The 17,747-nt window shown below is 34.1% G+C and overlaps 4 protein-coding genes and 2 non-coding genes across 6 annotated transcripts; 2 read left to right on the forward strand and 4 right to left on the reverse strand.

The window, feature by feature from the left end:
* The first annotated feature begins 333 nt into the window (after nt 1–333).
* LOC146147867 (natterin-4-like) lies at nt 334–1,602 on the forward strand. Its single transcript, XM_083386680.1, has one exon. The coding sequence runs from the start codon at nt 367–369 to the stop codon at nt 1,069–1,071; it is 705 nt and encodes a 234-aa protein (XP_083242806.1). The 5' UTR covers nt 334–366; the 3' UTR covers nt 1,072–1,602.
* Nucleotides 1,275–7,191, reverse strand: LOC146147868 (cilia- and flagella-associated protein 298-like). Its single transcript, XM_083386679.1, has 6 exons — nt 7,028–7,191; nt 4,135–4,240; nt 3,587–3,716; nt 2,972–3,122; nt 2,140–2,375; nt 1,275–1,729 (listed from the first exon to the last, which is right to left on the reverse strand). Exons 1-6 carry the CDS (start codon nt 7,164–7,166, stop codon nt 1,607–1,609), a joined length of 885 nt encoding a protein of 294 aa, XP_083242805.1. The 5' UTR covers nt 7,167–7,191; the 3' UTR covers nt 1,275–1,606.
* Trnaa-ggc (transfer RNA alanine (anticodon GGC)) lies at nt 5,642–5,716 on the reverse strand. The gene has a single exon. It is a non-coding gene; the product is annotated as a tRNA-Ala (tRNA).
* Nucleotides 5,990–6,064, reverse strand: Trnaa-ggc (transfer RNA alanine (anticodon GGC)). The gene has a single exon. It is a non-coding gene; the product is annotated as a tRNA-Ala (tRNA).
* Nucleotides 7,192–8,629: 1,438 nt separating the features above from the next.
* On the forward strand, nt 8,630–10,067 carry LOC146147871 (spermatogenesis-associated serine-rich protein 1-like). The gene is made up of 5 exons (XM_083387952.1): nt 8,630–8,762; nt 8,846–8,960; nt 9,139–9,540; nt 9,609–9,677; nt 9,921–10,067. The coding sequence occupies exons 1-5, from the start codon at nt 8,732–8,734 to the stop codon at nt 10,042–10,044; spliced, it is 741 nt and encodes a 246-aa protein (XP_083244078.1). The 5' UTR covers nt 8,630–8,731; the 3' UTR covers nt 10,045–10,067.
* A 10-nt stretch (nt 10,068–10,077) lies between these two features.
* On the reverse strand, nt 10,078–14,457 carry LOC146147872 (uncharacterized). Its single transcript, XM_083386561.1, has 9 exons — nt 14,335–14,457; nt 13,677–13,841; nt 12,972–13,083; nt 12,692–12,814; nt 11,861–12,068; nt 11,488–11,697; nt 11,144–11,258; nt 10,810–10,965; nt 10,078–10,631 (listed from the first exon to the last, which is right to left on the reverse strand). The coding sequence occupies exons 1-9, from the start codon at nt 14,372–14,374 to the stop codon at nt 10,513–10,515; spliced, it is 1,248 nt and encodes a 415-aa protein (XP_083242687.1). The 5' UTR covers nt 14,375–14,457; the 3' UTR covers nt 10,078–10,512.
* Nucleotides 14,458–17,747: the final 3,290 nt, after the last annotated feature.

A 17,747-nucleotide genomic window follows, 5' to 3' on the forward strand; every position in this document is an offset into this window, starting at 1 on the left:
GCGTAAATTATACCTTTAAAGAAGCAAATGCATCATCCATCGACAGTTCATTAATATTATTCTGGTAAAATATGACTATTTGACCCTGTACATTTGCAAAAATATGACTATACCCTTAATTGGCCTGGCTGAGGTAAAATAAGCGTCGCACTTATTTTTGTTCAAAGAAACTCCCCGGGTAATTACCGTTTTCATAGAACACTAACTAAAGGTCTTCAAAGTAGTTCCTGTTCAAACTTAAAATAAAAAATGTTATGTATTGAAATGGCATATCGAAGTACAATATCTGGTTCAGTAATGTTTTTAACCATTTCTCGTCCTGTCATAGATTATTCATTTTTTAGATAGAACTCGCTAAAATTTGCAATGCCTTTTTTGCGAAGTAAAAAAAAAGTAAAACAGGATATTATACAAATCTCTCGATATCCCACTACAAATAGCATTGTTTCTTGGAAACCGGGACCTAAGGAATACAACCAGTCGCTACATGAAGATGCTTTTAAGGCATGTGTTTTGGAAACTGGCGAACATGGATACGTAGCAAAAGCTAAAATAAGCAGCTGGCAAGTAACTGGCCTTACAACAGAGCATGCTTGTGAAGCTTATATACCTTACGGATGCAGGGAGCACAGAATAAAAGAATACCAGGTGTTGACCTGTGATAATGAAACGAGTCTACATTGGGTTAAATCTGGTCAAGGCCGGGTGCCACTTAATGCAGTTCAAGGTGGAAAAGATGCAGGGGAAGATCAATTCATTGGACGGACTTGTACGAAAATGTCAGGGGCCAAAGCATATGGCGGCTATACCATGGAAATAAGCAGCACAGAAGGTCAAGCCAGATTGGGTAAAATTCATTCAACGCATGGCTGTTTGTATGTACCTTACAACGGTCGTGAATATATTTTTCCGGAGTATGAAGTTTTGTGCCACAAACCAAATCCAGCTAGGCTTTTCATCATTTGTCGCTGGAGGATACACCAAATTTTGCATTTTCATCAGAAAAGCAAGGAAGCCTTAAATTTGCTGCCTTTACCTTCATATGTGAAAGACCTTATTAAACCACAGTAAAATATAGAACATGGAATTATGTTACCATGTCTAGTTTATCACTGTGCTTTGATGGCTTTTGCAGGAAATCCAAACATGTATGTATTATGTGTAACCAGTGATACTTTTCTCTGGTGTGTAAAAGTAATAAATTGCCTAATTAATTGTGTTTTGATCTGTTTTCATTTGCAATGTATATTATTTCATCCATTACAATCTTATGGTAATATAAATTTCACAAAAATGTATTTCTTTTTAGTAAAAATGCAACAATTCACAAATCATAAAGCATTAAAATCACAAAGTTTAAATATATATACATATATACAAAAATAAGCACTGTATTAATAAAAAACTAGTTCCAATTATTGTAGACTTCAATCAATAAATTTTCAATCATTAAATATTTGGGATCTTATGTTTCTTTATGAATGTCTTTGTGAACTCACAGTGAAATTATAGCGCATAACTTCTTATAGAACTCTTTTTATTGAGAAGGTTGCAGCTCAATTGGAAACATTTTCGGTCAATTAACAAGTTATTGCCACAAACTACGCTATAGCTTTTTGCCAGGCCTCCATGATATATTATTTAAACCTTGAAATTGTCGCTTTAGCATATTATTGTCAGCCCATTCAGAACCCAGATGTTGAACGTCATCATCAAGTGCATCAAGTTTCTACAAATAAGGGAAAACTATGGAGATTACAGCTTATATTAAACCAACCTTAAGAATTTCATGTAAATCAGGCCTTTTCACTTGTTATAATGTAAAACAAACCACAAAGCAGTGTTTGTATATGAAACTTATTCATGACAAGGTCATAATTTAAATTTTAAAAATATTGAAAACTAAAACCAAAACACTAAACAGTTTATTTGCATGAAACTGATAAAGTGTAGTCACTGTACAGTAAGTTTTTTTTATAAAATTCAAACCAAAAGTCAACTTTTGCAGTGAATGTAAAATGGCCGGCCCTAAAAATTAAATTTGTAGCCAATGCATGTGACTTGGACAACGTATTTTTAATAGACTTATTCGGAACAGCTTTAGAAACTTTTTGCGAGGACAATGTGGGTCAGACATACCTTTAACTCTTCTTGTCTTCTATAAGCCTGAAGCATCATTTGTTTCTTTTCCTCCTCGGTAACCACAGACTCCCTGCCCGGAGGACCAGTGCCTTTCTTCTGCAACTTTACTACTATCTTGGTCTTCTCATTTTTTCCAACAGAGTCAGCAAGCAACTTCCCTGGTTGCATCTCCTTACCAGCCCACCACAATGTTCCCTGGCCTTCTGGTATGACCTGAAGTGCCGATTGAGTTCCTAAAACATAGTCACATGACTTACACATTTCTTAAAATCACTGAGTTATTTAAAAATTTGGCCCAATGTTTCTAAAAAAATAGATTAAAGATCCTTTATAAAATGGATACTTTTGTTGTGTGAACATTACACACCCTTTTTCTGTGTGTCACCAGTAATCCAGTATGGCCTATGTTTTTTCCCTAAATTATGGGCATTTTGTTGAAAATTCAAATAAACCAAATGTTTGCAATTACTATACGTTGGATGGTTACTCAACAAAACTAGACATAACGTTTCTAATTTACCAAAAATAAAAATATATTTTTAAATAATAACAAATACTAGTACAGCTGAAGATAAATATATATTGTTTATGGATACAATTTCAGTAAAAATATCTTTTCAGGAAGAAAATATATTTTTAGATTTTCAGTTTTTAAGAAATATATCCTAACCACTTAGGAGTAAAATTCAAAACTTACTTACAATATACTACCCAGGTGGATTAATGACTTTAACGTCAAGCAAATTAAATAAACCATTACAGTTAGTTGGTTTATTAGATCAATAGTGGCAAAAAATCAGCACACATACTACAGATAAATAGGCTTCACCTGAGAGATCTTCATTGCTTTCAAATTCCATTTTAATTGGATCATGCGGTGGAAGGCCCATTGGATAAACAATAGTTACTGCCCCACGGAGAATGTCAAGTGTCTCTTTAATTGTTGCATCAGTGATTAACGAATTAGCTTGAACGTGTTTCTGATTATGAAAATAATGGAAAATTCATTTTAAGTAACAATAAGAAAAAAAGTATAGTTTAGATATAGAAGAATAATAACTCATCTTATATTAGAAGGGTATTTGTGTCAAAACGTTGCATTCAAGAAATGTTAAGCGGTCTATTTCTCAAAATATTAAGTTCATAACCAGATCTTTTACCCCTAGCCAATCAAAAGTGTTTTTGTCTCAGTTTTAACTGATCTTCTAGTTTGATATTGGCAGGGAAGAATTTTGGTTTTTTTTAAAAGACTGTCAGGTTTTATATTGGTATAAGAACAAAGTTACAGAGTAAAATTGGTCATTTCATATATATAACAGTACATCAAGTAATTTTGCTAATTGCATATTTTTATAGAAAAATTTGGAATCAATTTTTTGATCTCAATAGTTGCAGTAGATAATAAACCTAAACTATATTAGATAAGCAATAGTTTAAAACAGACCTTGTCAATATTGGCTTTGGCTTCTGTTATAGTTTTATTTATAATTTCTGCCATTTTTTCATTTGGTGCCAGTCCATTTCTTCTTCCAATGTCATCTTTACAAAACACGGCACCACCACTTGGCATGCATCTGGCAAAAATAAGATTTTATATTTTATGGTTATGAAGCTAACAACACACCAATAAGCAGAACATATAAATTATAACGAAATGTCAAGATTTTTTTTTTCAAGTATGATATCATTTACAATATAGGAGTTAAAAACAAATCTGACCTCATTACGGGCAGTGGTTATCACTGGATCTGCAAACCCATATTGGCCCTATGTTAGAATTAAGGGGTCTACATTATTTCTTTTAAATTCCTTGATTGATAAATTATGTTAATTACTTTATAAGTTCCCGAGGACATTGTTCTTGATAGCTTGTGTTAAGTAAACAAGAACCACTGATTTAACATATAAATAATTTGAAATAGCTCAGATTACAATCTCTTTTAGCTATTATATGTTTAGAGCTAAGTGTTGTTAATAGGATTAGCCACATACTTATCCACCCATTCATCTTTTAACTTTAGGTCCACAATCTGGTCATCTGTCAAACCTTGCATGTTTGGAGGCAACAGAATGCCATGCTTGCCAAGACAATCCATCTCTTGAAAAACACATATTCATTGTTACCAAAGTGTTTTACATATAAATTAAACGCTAAGCTACATACATTAGTTGCAGACATTATAGACATATATATGGTTCTAAAACGTCCCTAACAAACCCAAACAGTGTCAATTCCTTGCCAGCAAAATACGCAAAGGTATTCCACATTTTTTTAGTTTTTTTATGCATCCTTTATGACACAAAACCAAACCATAAAAGCGAAAAAACAGATGGCAAATTTACAAGTATATATATACAGAAAAAAGAAAGGTACACAAATATGCGCAAACCACCAAAACAGTCATATGTGAAGAAAAAAATTTGTTACATGCAAATATTTTCAAGCTTTGTTTTTTAAAAATGTTCCTTATCTCATAATTACGCGGATAAACAGTCTTGGTGAAAAATGTCAAGCGCCTTGAAGCAATGCTGCAAAACCTTTTGTACTTGCAGTACACTAACCAGGTTTAAAACTTTAGACAGCACATTTAGCAACACATAATAAAACTCTGAAGGCAGTTAAAGGCAAATTAATGTTTTAAAAATTGAAGTGTCAAATGAGCTAAACTTTTCGACAGTAGTTTATTATGTAATTTTGCGGTTTAAGAGTCTTTTTCAAAGTATGTAGCCCATTAAACTTTTGGGCGTCTTGTTTCATTTAATTTGTGACTATTTAAAAAAATTGTTCCCGAGATCCCAATCTGGTAGGCCAGAGTAAAGTATTGTTTTAATTTTCCTAGGGGCTCACATGGTGAATTATGTATCGATACTCAATGTGTGCATCGAACTCATTATTAGAAAATTGTATCATTTGATTGTTTTTTTTTAATGCAATGACTTTTCTGAAAACTTGTGATTTATATTTATCTTAAGTAATATGAGAAAACCTAGTGTGTTATATGCAGCAAGTATAGGCCATTAACAACATGATGCCTAATAAGCTTAGACAGCAATAAGGCTTATAACATTTGTTTTTATATATAAATAAGCCTTTAAAAGTTTACCACTCTACACATCACACTCCGGTGTATTCTGAACTTCTTGTGCTGTTTTTTGTATATGCCGCTATATTTTGTGTTCTTTTTTAAAAAAAAGGGGGGATGCGTTGTGACGAAAAACAGTTGAAAAAACACTGTGGTAGGCTGAAATCCATCCATAAGTGTATGGGCCTAGTTTAAAAGAGCCAATCACCTTGAAGTTGAGCTAGTTCTAAACATTATTTCATAATGAAAGACACACACAAACATATGTGTTTAATAACATCTGTGATCTAGCCCCTCGGAAGTTGCTTTATGACCAACGATTACGGCTTCCGTATCAATAGTACACCGAAAAGCCATCGCAGACTCGCCGAATCTGTCGATCTATGATGCAAGCAGAGCAAGCCAGAAAAACAACTGGCCTGCAGTGAGGTTCGAACTCACGACCTCCGGTCAAGCCGGGACCGTCGCTCTACCAACTGAGCTATGCAGGCTCAGAGAGGAGCGAGTCGAGAAACAACCATGCGCCAATACTTGCACATTTTGTTAGTACAAGCAACTTCACACTGGGGGATCATCAGTCCGTATCAATCAATGAAAGACACACACAAACATATGTGTTTAATAACATCTGTGATCTAGCCCCTCGGAAGTTGCTTTATGACCAACGATTACGGCTTCCGTATCAATAGTACACCGAAAAGCCATCGCAGACTCGCCGAATCTGTCGATCTATGATGCAAGCAGAGCAAGCCAGAAAAACAACTGGCCTGCAGTGAGGTTCGAACTCACGACCTCCGGTCAAGCCGGGACCGTCGCTCTACCAACTGAGCTATGCAGGCTCAGAGAGGAGCGAGTCGAGAAACAACCATGCGCCAATACTTGCACATTTTGTTAGTACAATTTTGTTTGTTTATTAAGTTAGACTTTAGGTGATTGAACATTCTATGCTTTGAAAGTAGAAAAAATATTTGTAAAGTTTTGAGAAGTCACTTGTATCAAAGGACATTTAAAAATACAGTTTGTTGACCATTAAACAGTAACTTTAGAAAGCTCAACAATAGTCTGATAAACTTGTGGTACACCAAGCAAAGTTTAGCAGCAGACAAAAGCAGAAAAATGGTCCCAAGAATAAATAAATTTGTCCTAATTTAAAGAATCAATAGATGATTATGGACCAAACAGACTCTTTACAACACCAGTCACAACAAAGAAGCCTTAAATGTTTTTTTAAACAATTAAACTACTAGAGATTTTGTCATAAAATTTTCCTACCCAATTCAACCCTAAAAAATATTTCCACCCAAAACTTTAAATTTCTTCTTAAAGGAGTCAAGTGGCTTATTTTGAGAACAACTGTGTTAGACTTTCATTGAGCCACTTTATTTTATTGAAAATTAGGTTTTCATTTCAGTAAAGGCAATAAAGTAAAGTATCATCAATAGTAAAGACTTCTCTTTCCTAAATATCTATTGTCCAACCTAGTTTTGCAACATCACATTAGTGTAAAAAGCAATAACGCTAATGGCTCACTTGCTAAAATAAAGGAGTTTTCTGTAGTAATCACATTGGAACATTGAATCACCAGCTTAACCAAGAGACAGGCAGTGTTTAATTTATTTAAATTAGCCAAAGAATAACACAACAAAGGTGTTTAATGATCACCTTAAGAAAACTTAAATGAAGTGTTGTTAAATTATAAACATTTAATTTTACCCTTGTAATGTATTGTGGGTACAATGATGTGAATTTAGTAAAGCATTAGGTGTAATTTATTTTGCAATAAATTAATTTTATAAATATACCTGCACATATTCTTTGAATTTTCAGTCTTCCATTGTAAATGTAGGTAAGTTCATTCACCAATTTGTCCACTGGAATTTGGGTAGTAGTATCATATAAAAATTGGCTTTCATCTCCATGTTTTACGTGCAAGCGTACCATTGTTTTTTTAAAGTATACACTACTAAAACACTTCACAATAACACAAACAGAATTCCATAGATTGATAATTATTGTTATTTTCATTACTTAAATATAACTGCGTCAACTGCCTTTTGCCAAAGGCTATGACTGTCTTAAACAACATTTAAAACAATATTGGCAGGATTCTAAAAGAGGGCCAATATTAAAACAGTTAACATGTCAAAACTGTGCTTGTTTAAAGATATAGGTTCTATATTGGAATAAAGAAATAATTATAAACACTGTTTCCACAGGCGGTCTGCATTCTGCGGCAGTGTACACTGTACACGAGGGTTCCTCTTTTTAATAATTTTTTTCAATCCCGAGAAAAATGATTAAAAATGAAAATTCCCAGGAATCCTGACGAAATTATTTAACTTTTCACGTTGGCGTTTTTTAAAACGCAAAATCGATTGAAGGCATAAGAGATTATGACCTCAATAAACATTCAGATTTTTGCCCCTTTCATCTCTGCAGAACGTTTATGAAATTGCGATACGTTTGCATCAAAAGTTCCAAAACCAATCCATTTGATTTCCACTTGTAGCCTCTTTACTGTACAGGGTGCATTTTTATTGGTAAAATAAGTTGAATTAGGTTTTTCAGAAATAACAGTACTCAGTTAACGACTTTAATAGGTTTGCCAGTTAACCGGGATTATAAAAAAATACCGAGATTCCGGATCGTTATTTCGAGGAAAACCCCGGAGATTTTTTTTCAAAAAGGATTTACTTGAAAACAGGCTAAATTGTGGTAGGATTTCCAACGTAAGGTGTGATTGTACACCTACATACCTCAAAATTTTGTTCTGCACAACTGAGACTTTGGCGTTAAGTGCCATGAAGTACAGACTGGCTATTCACGAGGTTAAAAGCCGCAACAGTTAAAAATAATTGACAACTCCAACGAAAATAAAAAAAACTTTAATCATATTAATTTTAGCTCGTTCTATAAGAAATCTTTTTGCTAGAACATGTTCAAATAAAAGCGAAACAAAGTGGGAACAGTACCTGTAGTGTTGCGACTGATGTTCCGTTAGCCTGTTATTTGGAACCTTTTTGGAACACATGAAATCAATGAAGCGAACACGATTTTAAATTAGCGTCCTGAACAACGGCTTTCTTTTTGTAAAACAAGTGGTTTTACATCGGTGAGGTGAACTTATTTAACATTTTTACCTATTTAATCCTTTAGTTCACACTAAATATTTATTTTTAAAAGATTTTGTTTTGAGTAAATCGCCTATTTGTTTGCTTTCACTATGTTATATACTTTTCTGAATTTTGTTCGAGGGTAATAATTTCTTTAATGAGTATAGCTATAAAAAATATATTTTTAATACATTAATCACAAAATTTTATTCAATCCTTTAACTACATATGATAAATATTATTATTGAGTCTGCCATGACAACGTGAAAAGCTATCAAGCGTAAAAGGTAAACAAAATCTGTGCGAAATGCTTCAGGTTTCTAAAATACAATAGCTATAAACAGGGCGCCCGGTATAATAATACTTTAAGGATTAAAATACTTGGGAATTATCATGGCTACCGAAGAAATAACTGGGTGTCACGGTATGCGAAAGCGTTAACTTGTAATAATTTTAACTTGTACGGTATCATGTAGTTTAATAACTAAAATAGTTTTATTTTATTAGAATTAAACACTGCTAAAACGAAAACAAGCCGAGGCCGCCTTTATATTCCGCACGGACGTGGAGTCGAATCAGAATATAAACCCCATACAGGGCACATAGACGTGTCTTACACACAGTAAGTTGTTTGAATCTTTAGTGTAATTTTTGCAAGAGGACACGTTGGGACTGGGTGTCTATAGGACCTAATGTAAAATCACAAAAAATTTTGGAACTATAGCTGAGCTTAGGTGTAGACTAGATCCTGTAAACTCGAAAGAAAAATATATAAAAATGAATGCCTAAAATTGTTGTAGATGTGGCCCGGACTGGAGTTCCAGCTTGCGACGCATTTCCTCGCCGAAACCGAAGGCTGGGCAACCGAAAGAAACCATGTTCCACCCGCCCATGAAATCGATTCGCCATTTCCCGTGCCAAAACAACACCGTTTCGAAAAAGGAATACTCATTTTACCGGCCGCACGGCATCCCGCTGGTGTTCGGCAAAGGAAAGCAGACCACCTTCGGCGGCACGCACAAAGGCTCGCAGCTTTCCAGCAGGGAATTCACGAACTCAGTGCTGTTCGGTAAGCATGCGAATGTGCCCGATCCCAGAAACGGGATTAAAGCGTCCTCAGCGGGCGACAAGCCGTACCAGGCCGTCGAGTATTCCATCGACTTTCACAAGCTGGGCTCTACGCGGCCAGTTGTGGATTTCGGGTCGGTAAAATCTCATCACTTTGAAAATAGCTCTTCATTTACAGACTGACTAAAGATGTATTTTGCAGGGGCACTTCGCAACATTGTGCAATCAACGTGCCTGTAACCGTAAATTATCGATCCAATCGAACTATAAGGTAGGTATCTACACATATATAATATGCGACTCATGGCTACAAAGCACGGAGTATTATTTTTCAGTTTTGTTGATAAAATGTTGGGAGGTTTTCTGATTGGTAATCATTAAAGAAAACCTTTTCGGCTTGTTAGTTGTAGAAAAATATTTAGCTGCTTGGCTTAAGTTGCTGTTGTGGTTATTTCTTTACTTTTTAGATATTTCAAATATTTTGTTTGCGTATACATTTTACATTCTTTTGCAGTAAGCCGTTTTCAGTGAAAATAGTTGAACAGCGCAAATCAGAGGAAATTAACACTGTTCGTGAGTTGGAATCCTGGAGAGCAGCATCACCTTTACTAGTGCCTTGTACAGATTCGAAAGCTTAAAGCTTTAATAACAATAAAATCACATATTCTTGTTCGGAGTTGTTTTAATTAAAATTGACTTTTAAAATGAAAAGCTTTAAGCAACATGCAAAACAACAAAGAAAACACTGCACAGGAAGACAGCAACAAAAGCATTGGAAGTAAAATCACCTAAATGACCAACACCACACTTTATACAAAGTACGTTTGACAAACAGTGAAAAATTGAATTTGGATACTAAAATTATTTGAAGTTGTTTAGTACAATAAGTTTTAGGGTAATTTAAACGATGTTGAGTACGGTATACTTAACGGTGGTAAACTAGCTCTGTATAAAATAATTTATAACTTAAGGCACATATACAACACTTGCATAACACACATCAGCTGTTAGCACCAAAAGAGATATCAAGGAATATCTATAATTCTACATCCATCCTTGCATTTGTCACTTTCATGTACCACCTTGACTGAAGTTAAATTGCAATTTCATCGCCATATTCTACAAGTGTTGTCTTTACTACCGGTTAAGATTGTGTCACCTTCGTAGTTGTAAACGCAGCTGAAGATTTCGTCTGTATGGCCCTCCAGAACTTGAAGGCATTTTCCTGTCAGCCCAATTTTAATTAAGTTTAAATTAAATAAAGCAAATTGTATTTTTTTTTTCAGATTTAGTTATACAAAAATTATTTTAAAAACGGTAAAGTGCTGATTATTTCAATTTTCCAGGTAAAACAAACAATAGGAAAACTTACTACTGTCATACAAAAAAACATGATATCATACCAGAGTTAACATCCCAAATTCTTGCTGTCTTGTCAGCGCTTCCAGACAAAATCCGAGTGCCTTGGGGATTGAAAGAAACTTTTGACACTTCACTGTCATGGCCTTCTAAAACATGGATTGTTTTTTGAGACCCAGCATCATAGATTCTTGCCGTACCTGGGTCAACAGTAAATAGATGGTGTGAACAGTCTAGAAACCATATTGTATGACAGTATGGTTGTCACAATCCAGAACGTAGTTGTTATGAAATGATTTAATTGGACTACAGTTATTGTTATAAATATATACATTTTTTCAACGTTTGCAAATATATATTAGATATGAAGAAGTTTACCATCAGCAGATGCACTGACAATCTGTTGGCCAGTGAAGTTGAAGCCAATGTCAAAAACTTCATCTTCATGCCCACGCAATGTAGCAATACAGTGGCCAGTGCGGACATCCCACAGCTAGAAGTTGTTTTAAAAAAAAAAAAAAATTACTGACTGTTAACCAATAGTTGTGCAATATGTATTGTATAATATTTTTGTTGGTCATGGGAATTTGATAAACTAAATAGTTTTCAAGTGTTTCGGAAAGATTTTAATTTAAATCAAGTATGAAACATAAAGAGTGATCTACTGAGTGGGCCTATTCTAACTAAACTTATATTAAAAAAAATTAGTTTATCAATTTTACCTTGCAAGACCTGTCCATGGATGCAGTTGCAATTAGGGAACAGTCAAAATTAAAATGCGCATTTGCAATTTCGCCACGATGACCAATCAAGGTGTTTGTTTGTTGGCCTGTGTTCACATCCCATAAACATACTGTATTATCAAAGCTCCCAGTTAATATCTGATCTCCTCTACTGTTGAATGACAAACAAATGATTTCTCCAGAATGACCCTGTTGATGTATGTTTTAAAAATTAAACGTTTTTAGGTTATTCATGTATTGTAAAAAAAATATTTCTTCAGGCAAATATTTCATATTTAATAAAATTAGATTTTTAGTATTGTAAAATTTAGGATTTATCAGGTTAATAAAATATGCAAAATCAGCTTCTTACAGATAAAGTTGAGAGCTCACATCCAGATTGCACATCCCAAAGCTTGGTGGTGGCATCCATAGAGCCTGTGGCAATCACTGTGCTTTGCGGGTTAAATGATAAACACACAATCTCTGAAGTGTGACCACGATAGGTGAAGTAGCATTGGCCTGTATCTGCATTCCACAGTTTACATGTTTTGTCAAAGCTTCCCGTTGCAATCTTATTTCTGTCATAAAAAACATTAGGTTTATTGGCTGCATATTATTATTAAAAAAAATTATAAGGTTATCATAATATAAAGAGCATAATTGTAAATTGAAAAAAGGAAAAATTTTCATTAAATATTTAAAAAACTTTTTAAAAAATATAGTAAAGAATTACCATAAGTAGGAATACTCTGTTTTAGTCGATTTAAAATATGTTACCAGTACAATACTAAATTAGAGTTTTCAATGGTGAGATCCCTGTAACTGAATGTACTTTTAGATACGTCAACAAAGTTACTGACACACCAAACTTAGATTAGTATCAATTTTACCAGGGGACTTATTTGCGATGTAATACACCTTAACACCAACTATCTATGGTAAACCTACAGTGTAAAAATAGCTGAAATTTATGTGGAATTGTTAACAAATATATGTTCTTCAACATTCCCATCTGAATTTTTGGTTTTGTTGAGACAAGTATGGCCATATACAGACCAAAATTGTTGTAGTTTGTGTGTTAAAAAAACAAGTAGACCTAACATTGCTTTTCATATTGCAGTTATATTATACAAACAAAAAATGATGAGCCATTACAATTAATAAAAACTGTTTTCTTGTTAAACCTTAACCTAAGTCTTACCCATAAGGATTGTTGAATGCTATTGCATATACAACATTTCGATGTCCTTCCAGTGTTTGAAGTTCCTCACCACTAGCTGTATCCCAAACTTTGCAAGTACGATCATAACTTCCAGTAATAAAGCTAGCAAAATTAAAATGTATATATTTATTGGGTAGCTAGGTGTTATACGTTAAAAAGCCTGTTTACTATTTTAATGTAAGAAATAAAAACTATACAACTGCATCTGATCTTAGTTTGGCAATAATAAAAACTTATTTTAAGAAAAAAATATACCTACCATGATCCAGATTTATTAAATGCAACATTTGTGAGAGGTAGAATGTGAGCTCGTAATACTTTAAACAAATAAAACTGGTGGTCTCCACTGTTGGCAATCTTTTCTTGCAATTCTAAAAAAAACAAGAATATTAATGTTTAAATAGAAAATGTTATTTTGAACTGAAAGATAATATGTATCACTGTTTTTAAGTGAGGTGATAACATTAGCTGGAATGTTCAACCGAAAAATATATCTTTGTGTTTTAGTTACAACCTTACTGGTATCTATTAAATATGTCATTAAATCTGTTCAGCCACAGAACTTTTGAGAACTTTATACAACAACAGACATCTTTGCAGTTATTTCATTACAGCCACACATAGTGCTAAAATGCCTCCCAGCCTAGCAATTTTCGTTTCCAATCTGTTATGAACTATAATGTAGAAATTGTTATTTTTGGCTTATAATAATCAAATAGATGAGTTAAAAATAATCATAATGCATTAAAGATACATGTTTGTTGCAGAAAAGTATATATCAGGGGTGGGAAAACTGCGACTCGCTCTTCTAATCGAATCGTTAAATTCTAAAAAAATTGTACTAGCTATAAAGAGTACCGTTTATGAACGTTTCTCTTTTTTTTTTATTTAGGCCAGAATTTCGTTTATGAAGTAACACTAAATATTTGCCCACCCCTGGTATATAGTCATAAAAATCATTTACTGGTTATAAGCTTTTGAACTTGTTGCACCCTTGCAGCAGTAATAAGAGGTTCTGTTTTTGAAAGTCGTTGTGCAATTTCTCCAGGGTTATCAGCAGGGGACAACTCAAGCAAATCTATTGATTTAGTTTTGAGTTGACCTCCTTGCTCATATTCCAATATTATACCTAAACAAACAACTATGGTTAACTTTGAGAGGGTCAGTAAAGATTATATGATACAGGAAATAAGGGCCCTGGTCTAGAAAATCTTACAATTTTTGGCACTGGGAATAAGCCCAAACTCAGGTGGACATAAAATTGATTAATTAGGTTTTCTAATTAAATTTTAACAATTCGTTTCATTACTGTTCCTTTCGTACAGCTAACTGTAAAAAACTAAAAAAGTGATAGGATTTTAGATCACCGGAATAAGATTAATTAAAAAATATAATCTGACATGCTAACAGTAACATACATAATTCAAGTATTTTTTTAATTTTATCTTTAAAATTCAATTTGCAGGTTTGAACCAACCCATTTTGTATTTACTTTATTATATGCGGCGAACATAAAGCGTGAATCGGTTAATTATTTTAGGAATAGATTTTTGCATGAAAAATACTAAAAAGCTTGCCGTTATTGGTACGTAACATCATTTTTTAAATCGTCGTAGTCTTACCTGGAGGATAATAGCGCACCAAGAATCTTTTTAAATGCATTCTAATACTTATTACTCCAACAAATATTACGTAAGGTAAAAAACGAAATTCAAACGAAAGCACTGGAATTGGATAATGTAGCGTCTCTTCTGTTGTTGTGGTCGCCTACGTCTCTAGAGGGCGCTACATAATTAAAAAAGTTTGTATGTTACAGTATCTTTAATGGGGTTATAATTTTTTATTTTTAAAAAGGCAAAAGCCCGGCCACATTTATGATAGTTTGGATTATCTGTAGAAGGAGGCACTAATGATGTACTATTTATGAATAAAAAAGTTTTAGAACTAATACAAAAGGGTAAAACTAAGTATTAGTTTGGAAAACATGCACTCGGACTTAATGACGCAACTTCAAAGATGATGCACTCATTTATTCGCAAATATCGAAAATTTAGTAAACAAGTGAGGAAATATTGTAATTATAAAATGCCAATCCTTCCTAAACTTTCACGTTTTTTTTTGCAGCGGTTCTCAACTTTTTTAGCCTGCAAACTTTTTTTGGCACACAGACTGAAAAGCGATGCTTTATGTTCACAACAAAAAGTTGTCAAAGATTTGCGCGCTGAAAATAATTCATATCTAAGAAACGGGTCAATTCTTTTTGAGTTCTCACCTGATAGGTTTTCTAAAATTTTCTAATTATGCTGTTTTGTATTGGTAGAACTAAATATTTGATACCGAACTGGTATCACTTTGAAATGGTCAAAATCACCTTTCGAGTTCACAGAAAGCCCACTCCAATATGAGAAATAATAACTTAAACTTAAATTACCATAAAACCATAGCTAATAGCCTGTGTAGCGAACCAGCGTCTGTATTTGTTATTTACAGTACTGTGTTTGTTGTGCGTGTGATAAAAAAAGTAAGTCTTTCTTGCGTATTTCCTGTTCCCTGCATCTTGCTCGTTAACTGGCTAGTTTTAATCCCCACCGCATTCCTATTTACTGCAACGTTAGTTGTATCCGAATTCTACAAAACGACAGTCAACAATGCACACCTTACTGGCAACACGTGTTTTTACTACGCTGTAAGCTATTTTATTGAAAGCGAAATATGCTAAATTATGTGAATGTACAATAAATCTATAAGCGACCTGACAGTATGCTCTTTAAATTACAATAAAAGTTTGTTTTAGTTTCGATTTAGTGGAGTCAGATAGCACGGTGGTCATGTCTCCCCTGTTGAAATATACATTGGTGACCCCGACTGAGATATGAACATGCAAATAAATCCTTCTGAATACAATTTTATACATACTGTCAGGTTGCATAGAAAGTATGAATTAATTTGGTTTGCTAGCGCAGTTTTTCGCTTGTATGCCTAAGTATTTTTTAAGCTACGCCGATCAGTTATGAATTGTTGAAACGTTTGTTGACAAGTTTATGCCAGCGTTATTGCTTGTCAATTTGATGTTTGATTAGATGTAATGCAGAGAAAAATCGTTAGACGCTTTAAATTGTTAGTTACGCAAGACTGTTATAGCTATTGTTGCGAAATTATGGCCCTTTTTGATAAAGTTTTTAAGGTGAAAATATTACGATCGAGGTTGACTGTGAACACCTCTCGCGATACCTAATCTTGAAACCAATAAACTGATATATTCTATCTCAACCAGCACTTACAGAAGTCGTTACTTCTAAAGTGTCAAAGCCACTATGGCTATTGTCTCTGGTCACGTTTTATGGTGATTGATGTTTTATATCTCACCTAAAATAACCCGACCACTTTGTCTAAAATCCCTGCGTCACTTAACCGTTATGTTTCATTATAGAAGGAAAACAGAGCAGAAGGCCAAACCTTGTTGCCAATTCCCAACATAACGCAAGATTTATCTCATTTGTGACTGCAGTGCATGGGTTTCATAAACCCATGTTTTTAAGGCCTTTAAAGCCTCATTTACCTTTCAGACGGTGTGAGATAACCGTCATGTAGTCCACATGAAGTTACTAGCATGTAGAGAGTAACTTTCTAGAACAACGGTTCCCAAACTTTTCTAAAAATTTTGCCTGGCGGACCCGTTGCAATTATTTTGATAGTTCGCGGCCCTATAAAATTTCAAGGGTCAGTTGACCCATATTTCTTGTAATACAGTAGTGCAGTCACGATTCTTTTTAATGTAACAACCTTCTAACTCAGGGTGGTCCACAGTTGACTGCATCGCGGGCCACAATATTTCTAGCATATTCTTTGCGGGCCACATAAAGTAGGCTAAATGCGTACCAGGAGCGGATCAACGTTTATCGTTTGGTCGAGGCATGAAACGTTTAAAGATAACGCCACAAAGTTGCATCGAAAGACAGATACGCTCCAGAAACTTGCTTCTGTCGTCGAACTTGTGCGGAAATAAAATCGAATGTTATGAGACTGGGAAAACTGGTGTGCGCGAAGCGCGAAAAATTTGCGTATTTGACTAAAAATTTAATTAAAAGACTGCATTTTATAAGCGTAGAATGTTCGCGTAAAAGAGATGTTGCATACTCCCCAATCTCTAAATTACAAAGACGTTTTCATTTCGAGCAAAAAGGTTTAATTAACCAGATCAATGTTGCTGAAATTGCAACTGGGTTTGGACCACCCTGTTCTAACTAACGCGAACGATTCGCTGATAGCAGGTAGTACAGCATAAAAGATGCTTTATGATGTTACAATAGACATCATAAAACTCGCTATGATCGAATAATAAAGCATAACTAAAGACAATAAAGATGGAAAAACATAGACTAATGTTTAAAAAGTTAAAAGACTAATTCTCCTTGCGGACCCTCTGAAGCTGCTGTACGGACCCCATTTGGTCCGCCGAAACGCCAAAGGTTATTATGTCTGCTATTTAGGGAACCCATCTAATGTGGACTAGGCGATGGAATTTGTTTTCGCGTTTCTTAGATGAGCACCTTACCCCCTTTTAATTGGTATTCTAGAGCAAAAGACTCTAAGCAACTAACTTCAGTTTTGCGATTTGAAAGTCGAACTGGCACACAGACTGAAAAGCGATGCTTTATGTTCACAACAAAAAGTTGTCAAAGATTTGCGCGCTGAAAATAATTCATATCTAAGAAACGGGTCAATTCTTTTTGAGTTCTCACCTGATAGGTTTTCTAAAATTTTCTAATTATGCTGTTTTGTATTGGTAGAACTAAATATTTGATACCGAACTGGTATCACTTTGAAATGGTCAAAATCACCTTTCGAGTTCACAGAAAGCCCACTCCAATATGAGAAATAATAACTTAAACTTAAATTACCATAAAACCATAGCTAATAGCCTGTGTAGCGAACCAGCGTCTGTATTTGTTATTTACAGTACTGTGTTTGTTGTGCGTGTGATAAAAAAAGTAAGTCTTTCTTGCGTATTTCTGAACTTCAGTTTTGCGATTTG

The sequence above is a fragment of the Ascidiella aspersa genome, chromosome 4 (assembly GCF_963924565.1).
Source record: "Ascidiella aspersa chromosome 4, kaAscAspe10.2, whole genome shotgun sequence".
NCBI lineage: Eukaryota > Metazoa > Chordata > Ascidiacea > Phlebobranchia > Ascidiidae > Ascidiella > Ascidiella aspersa.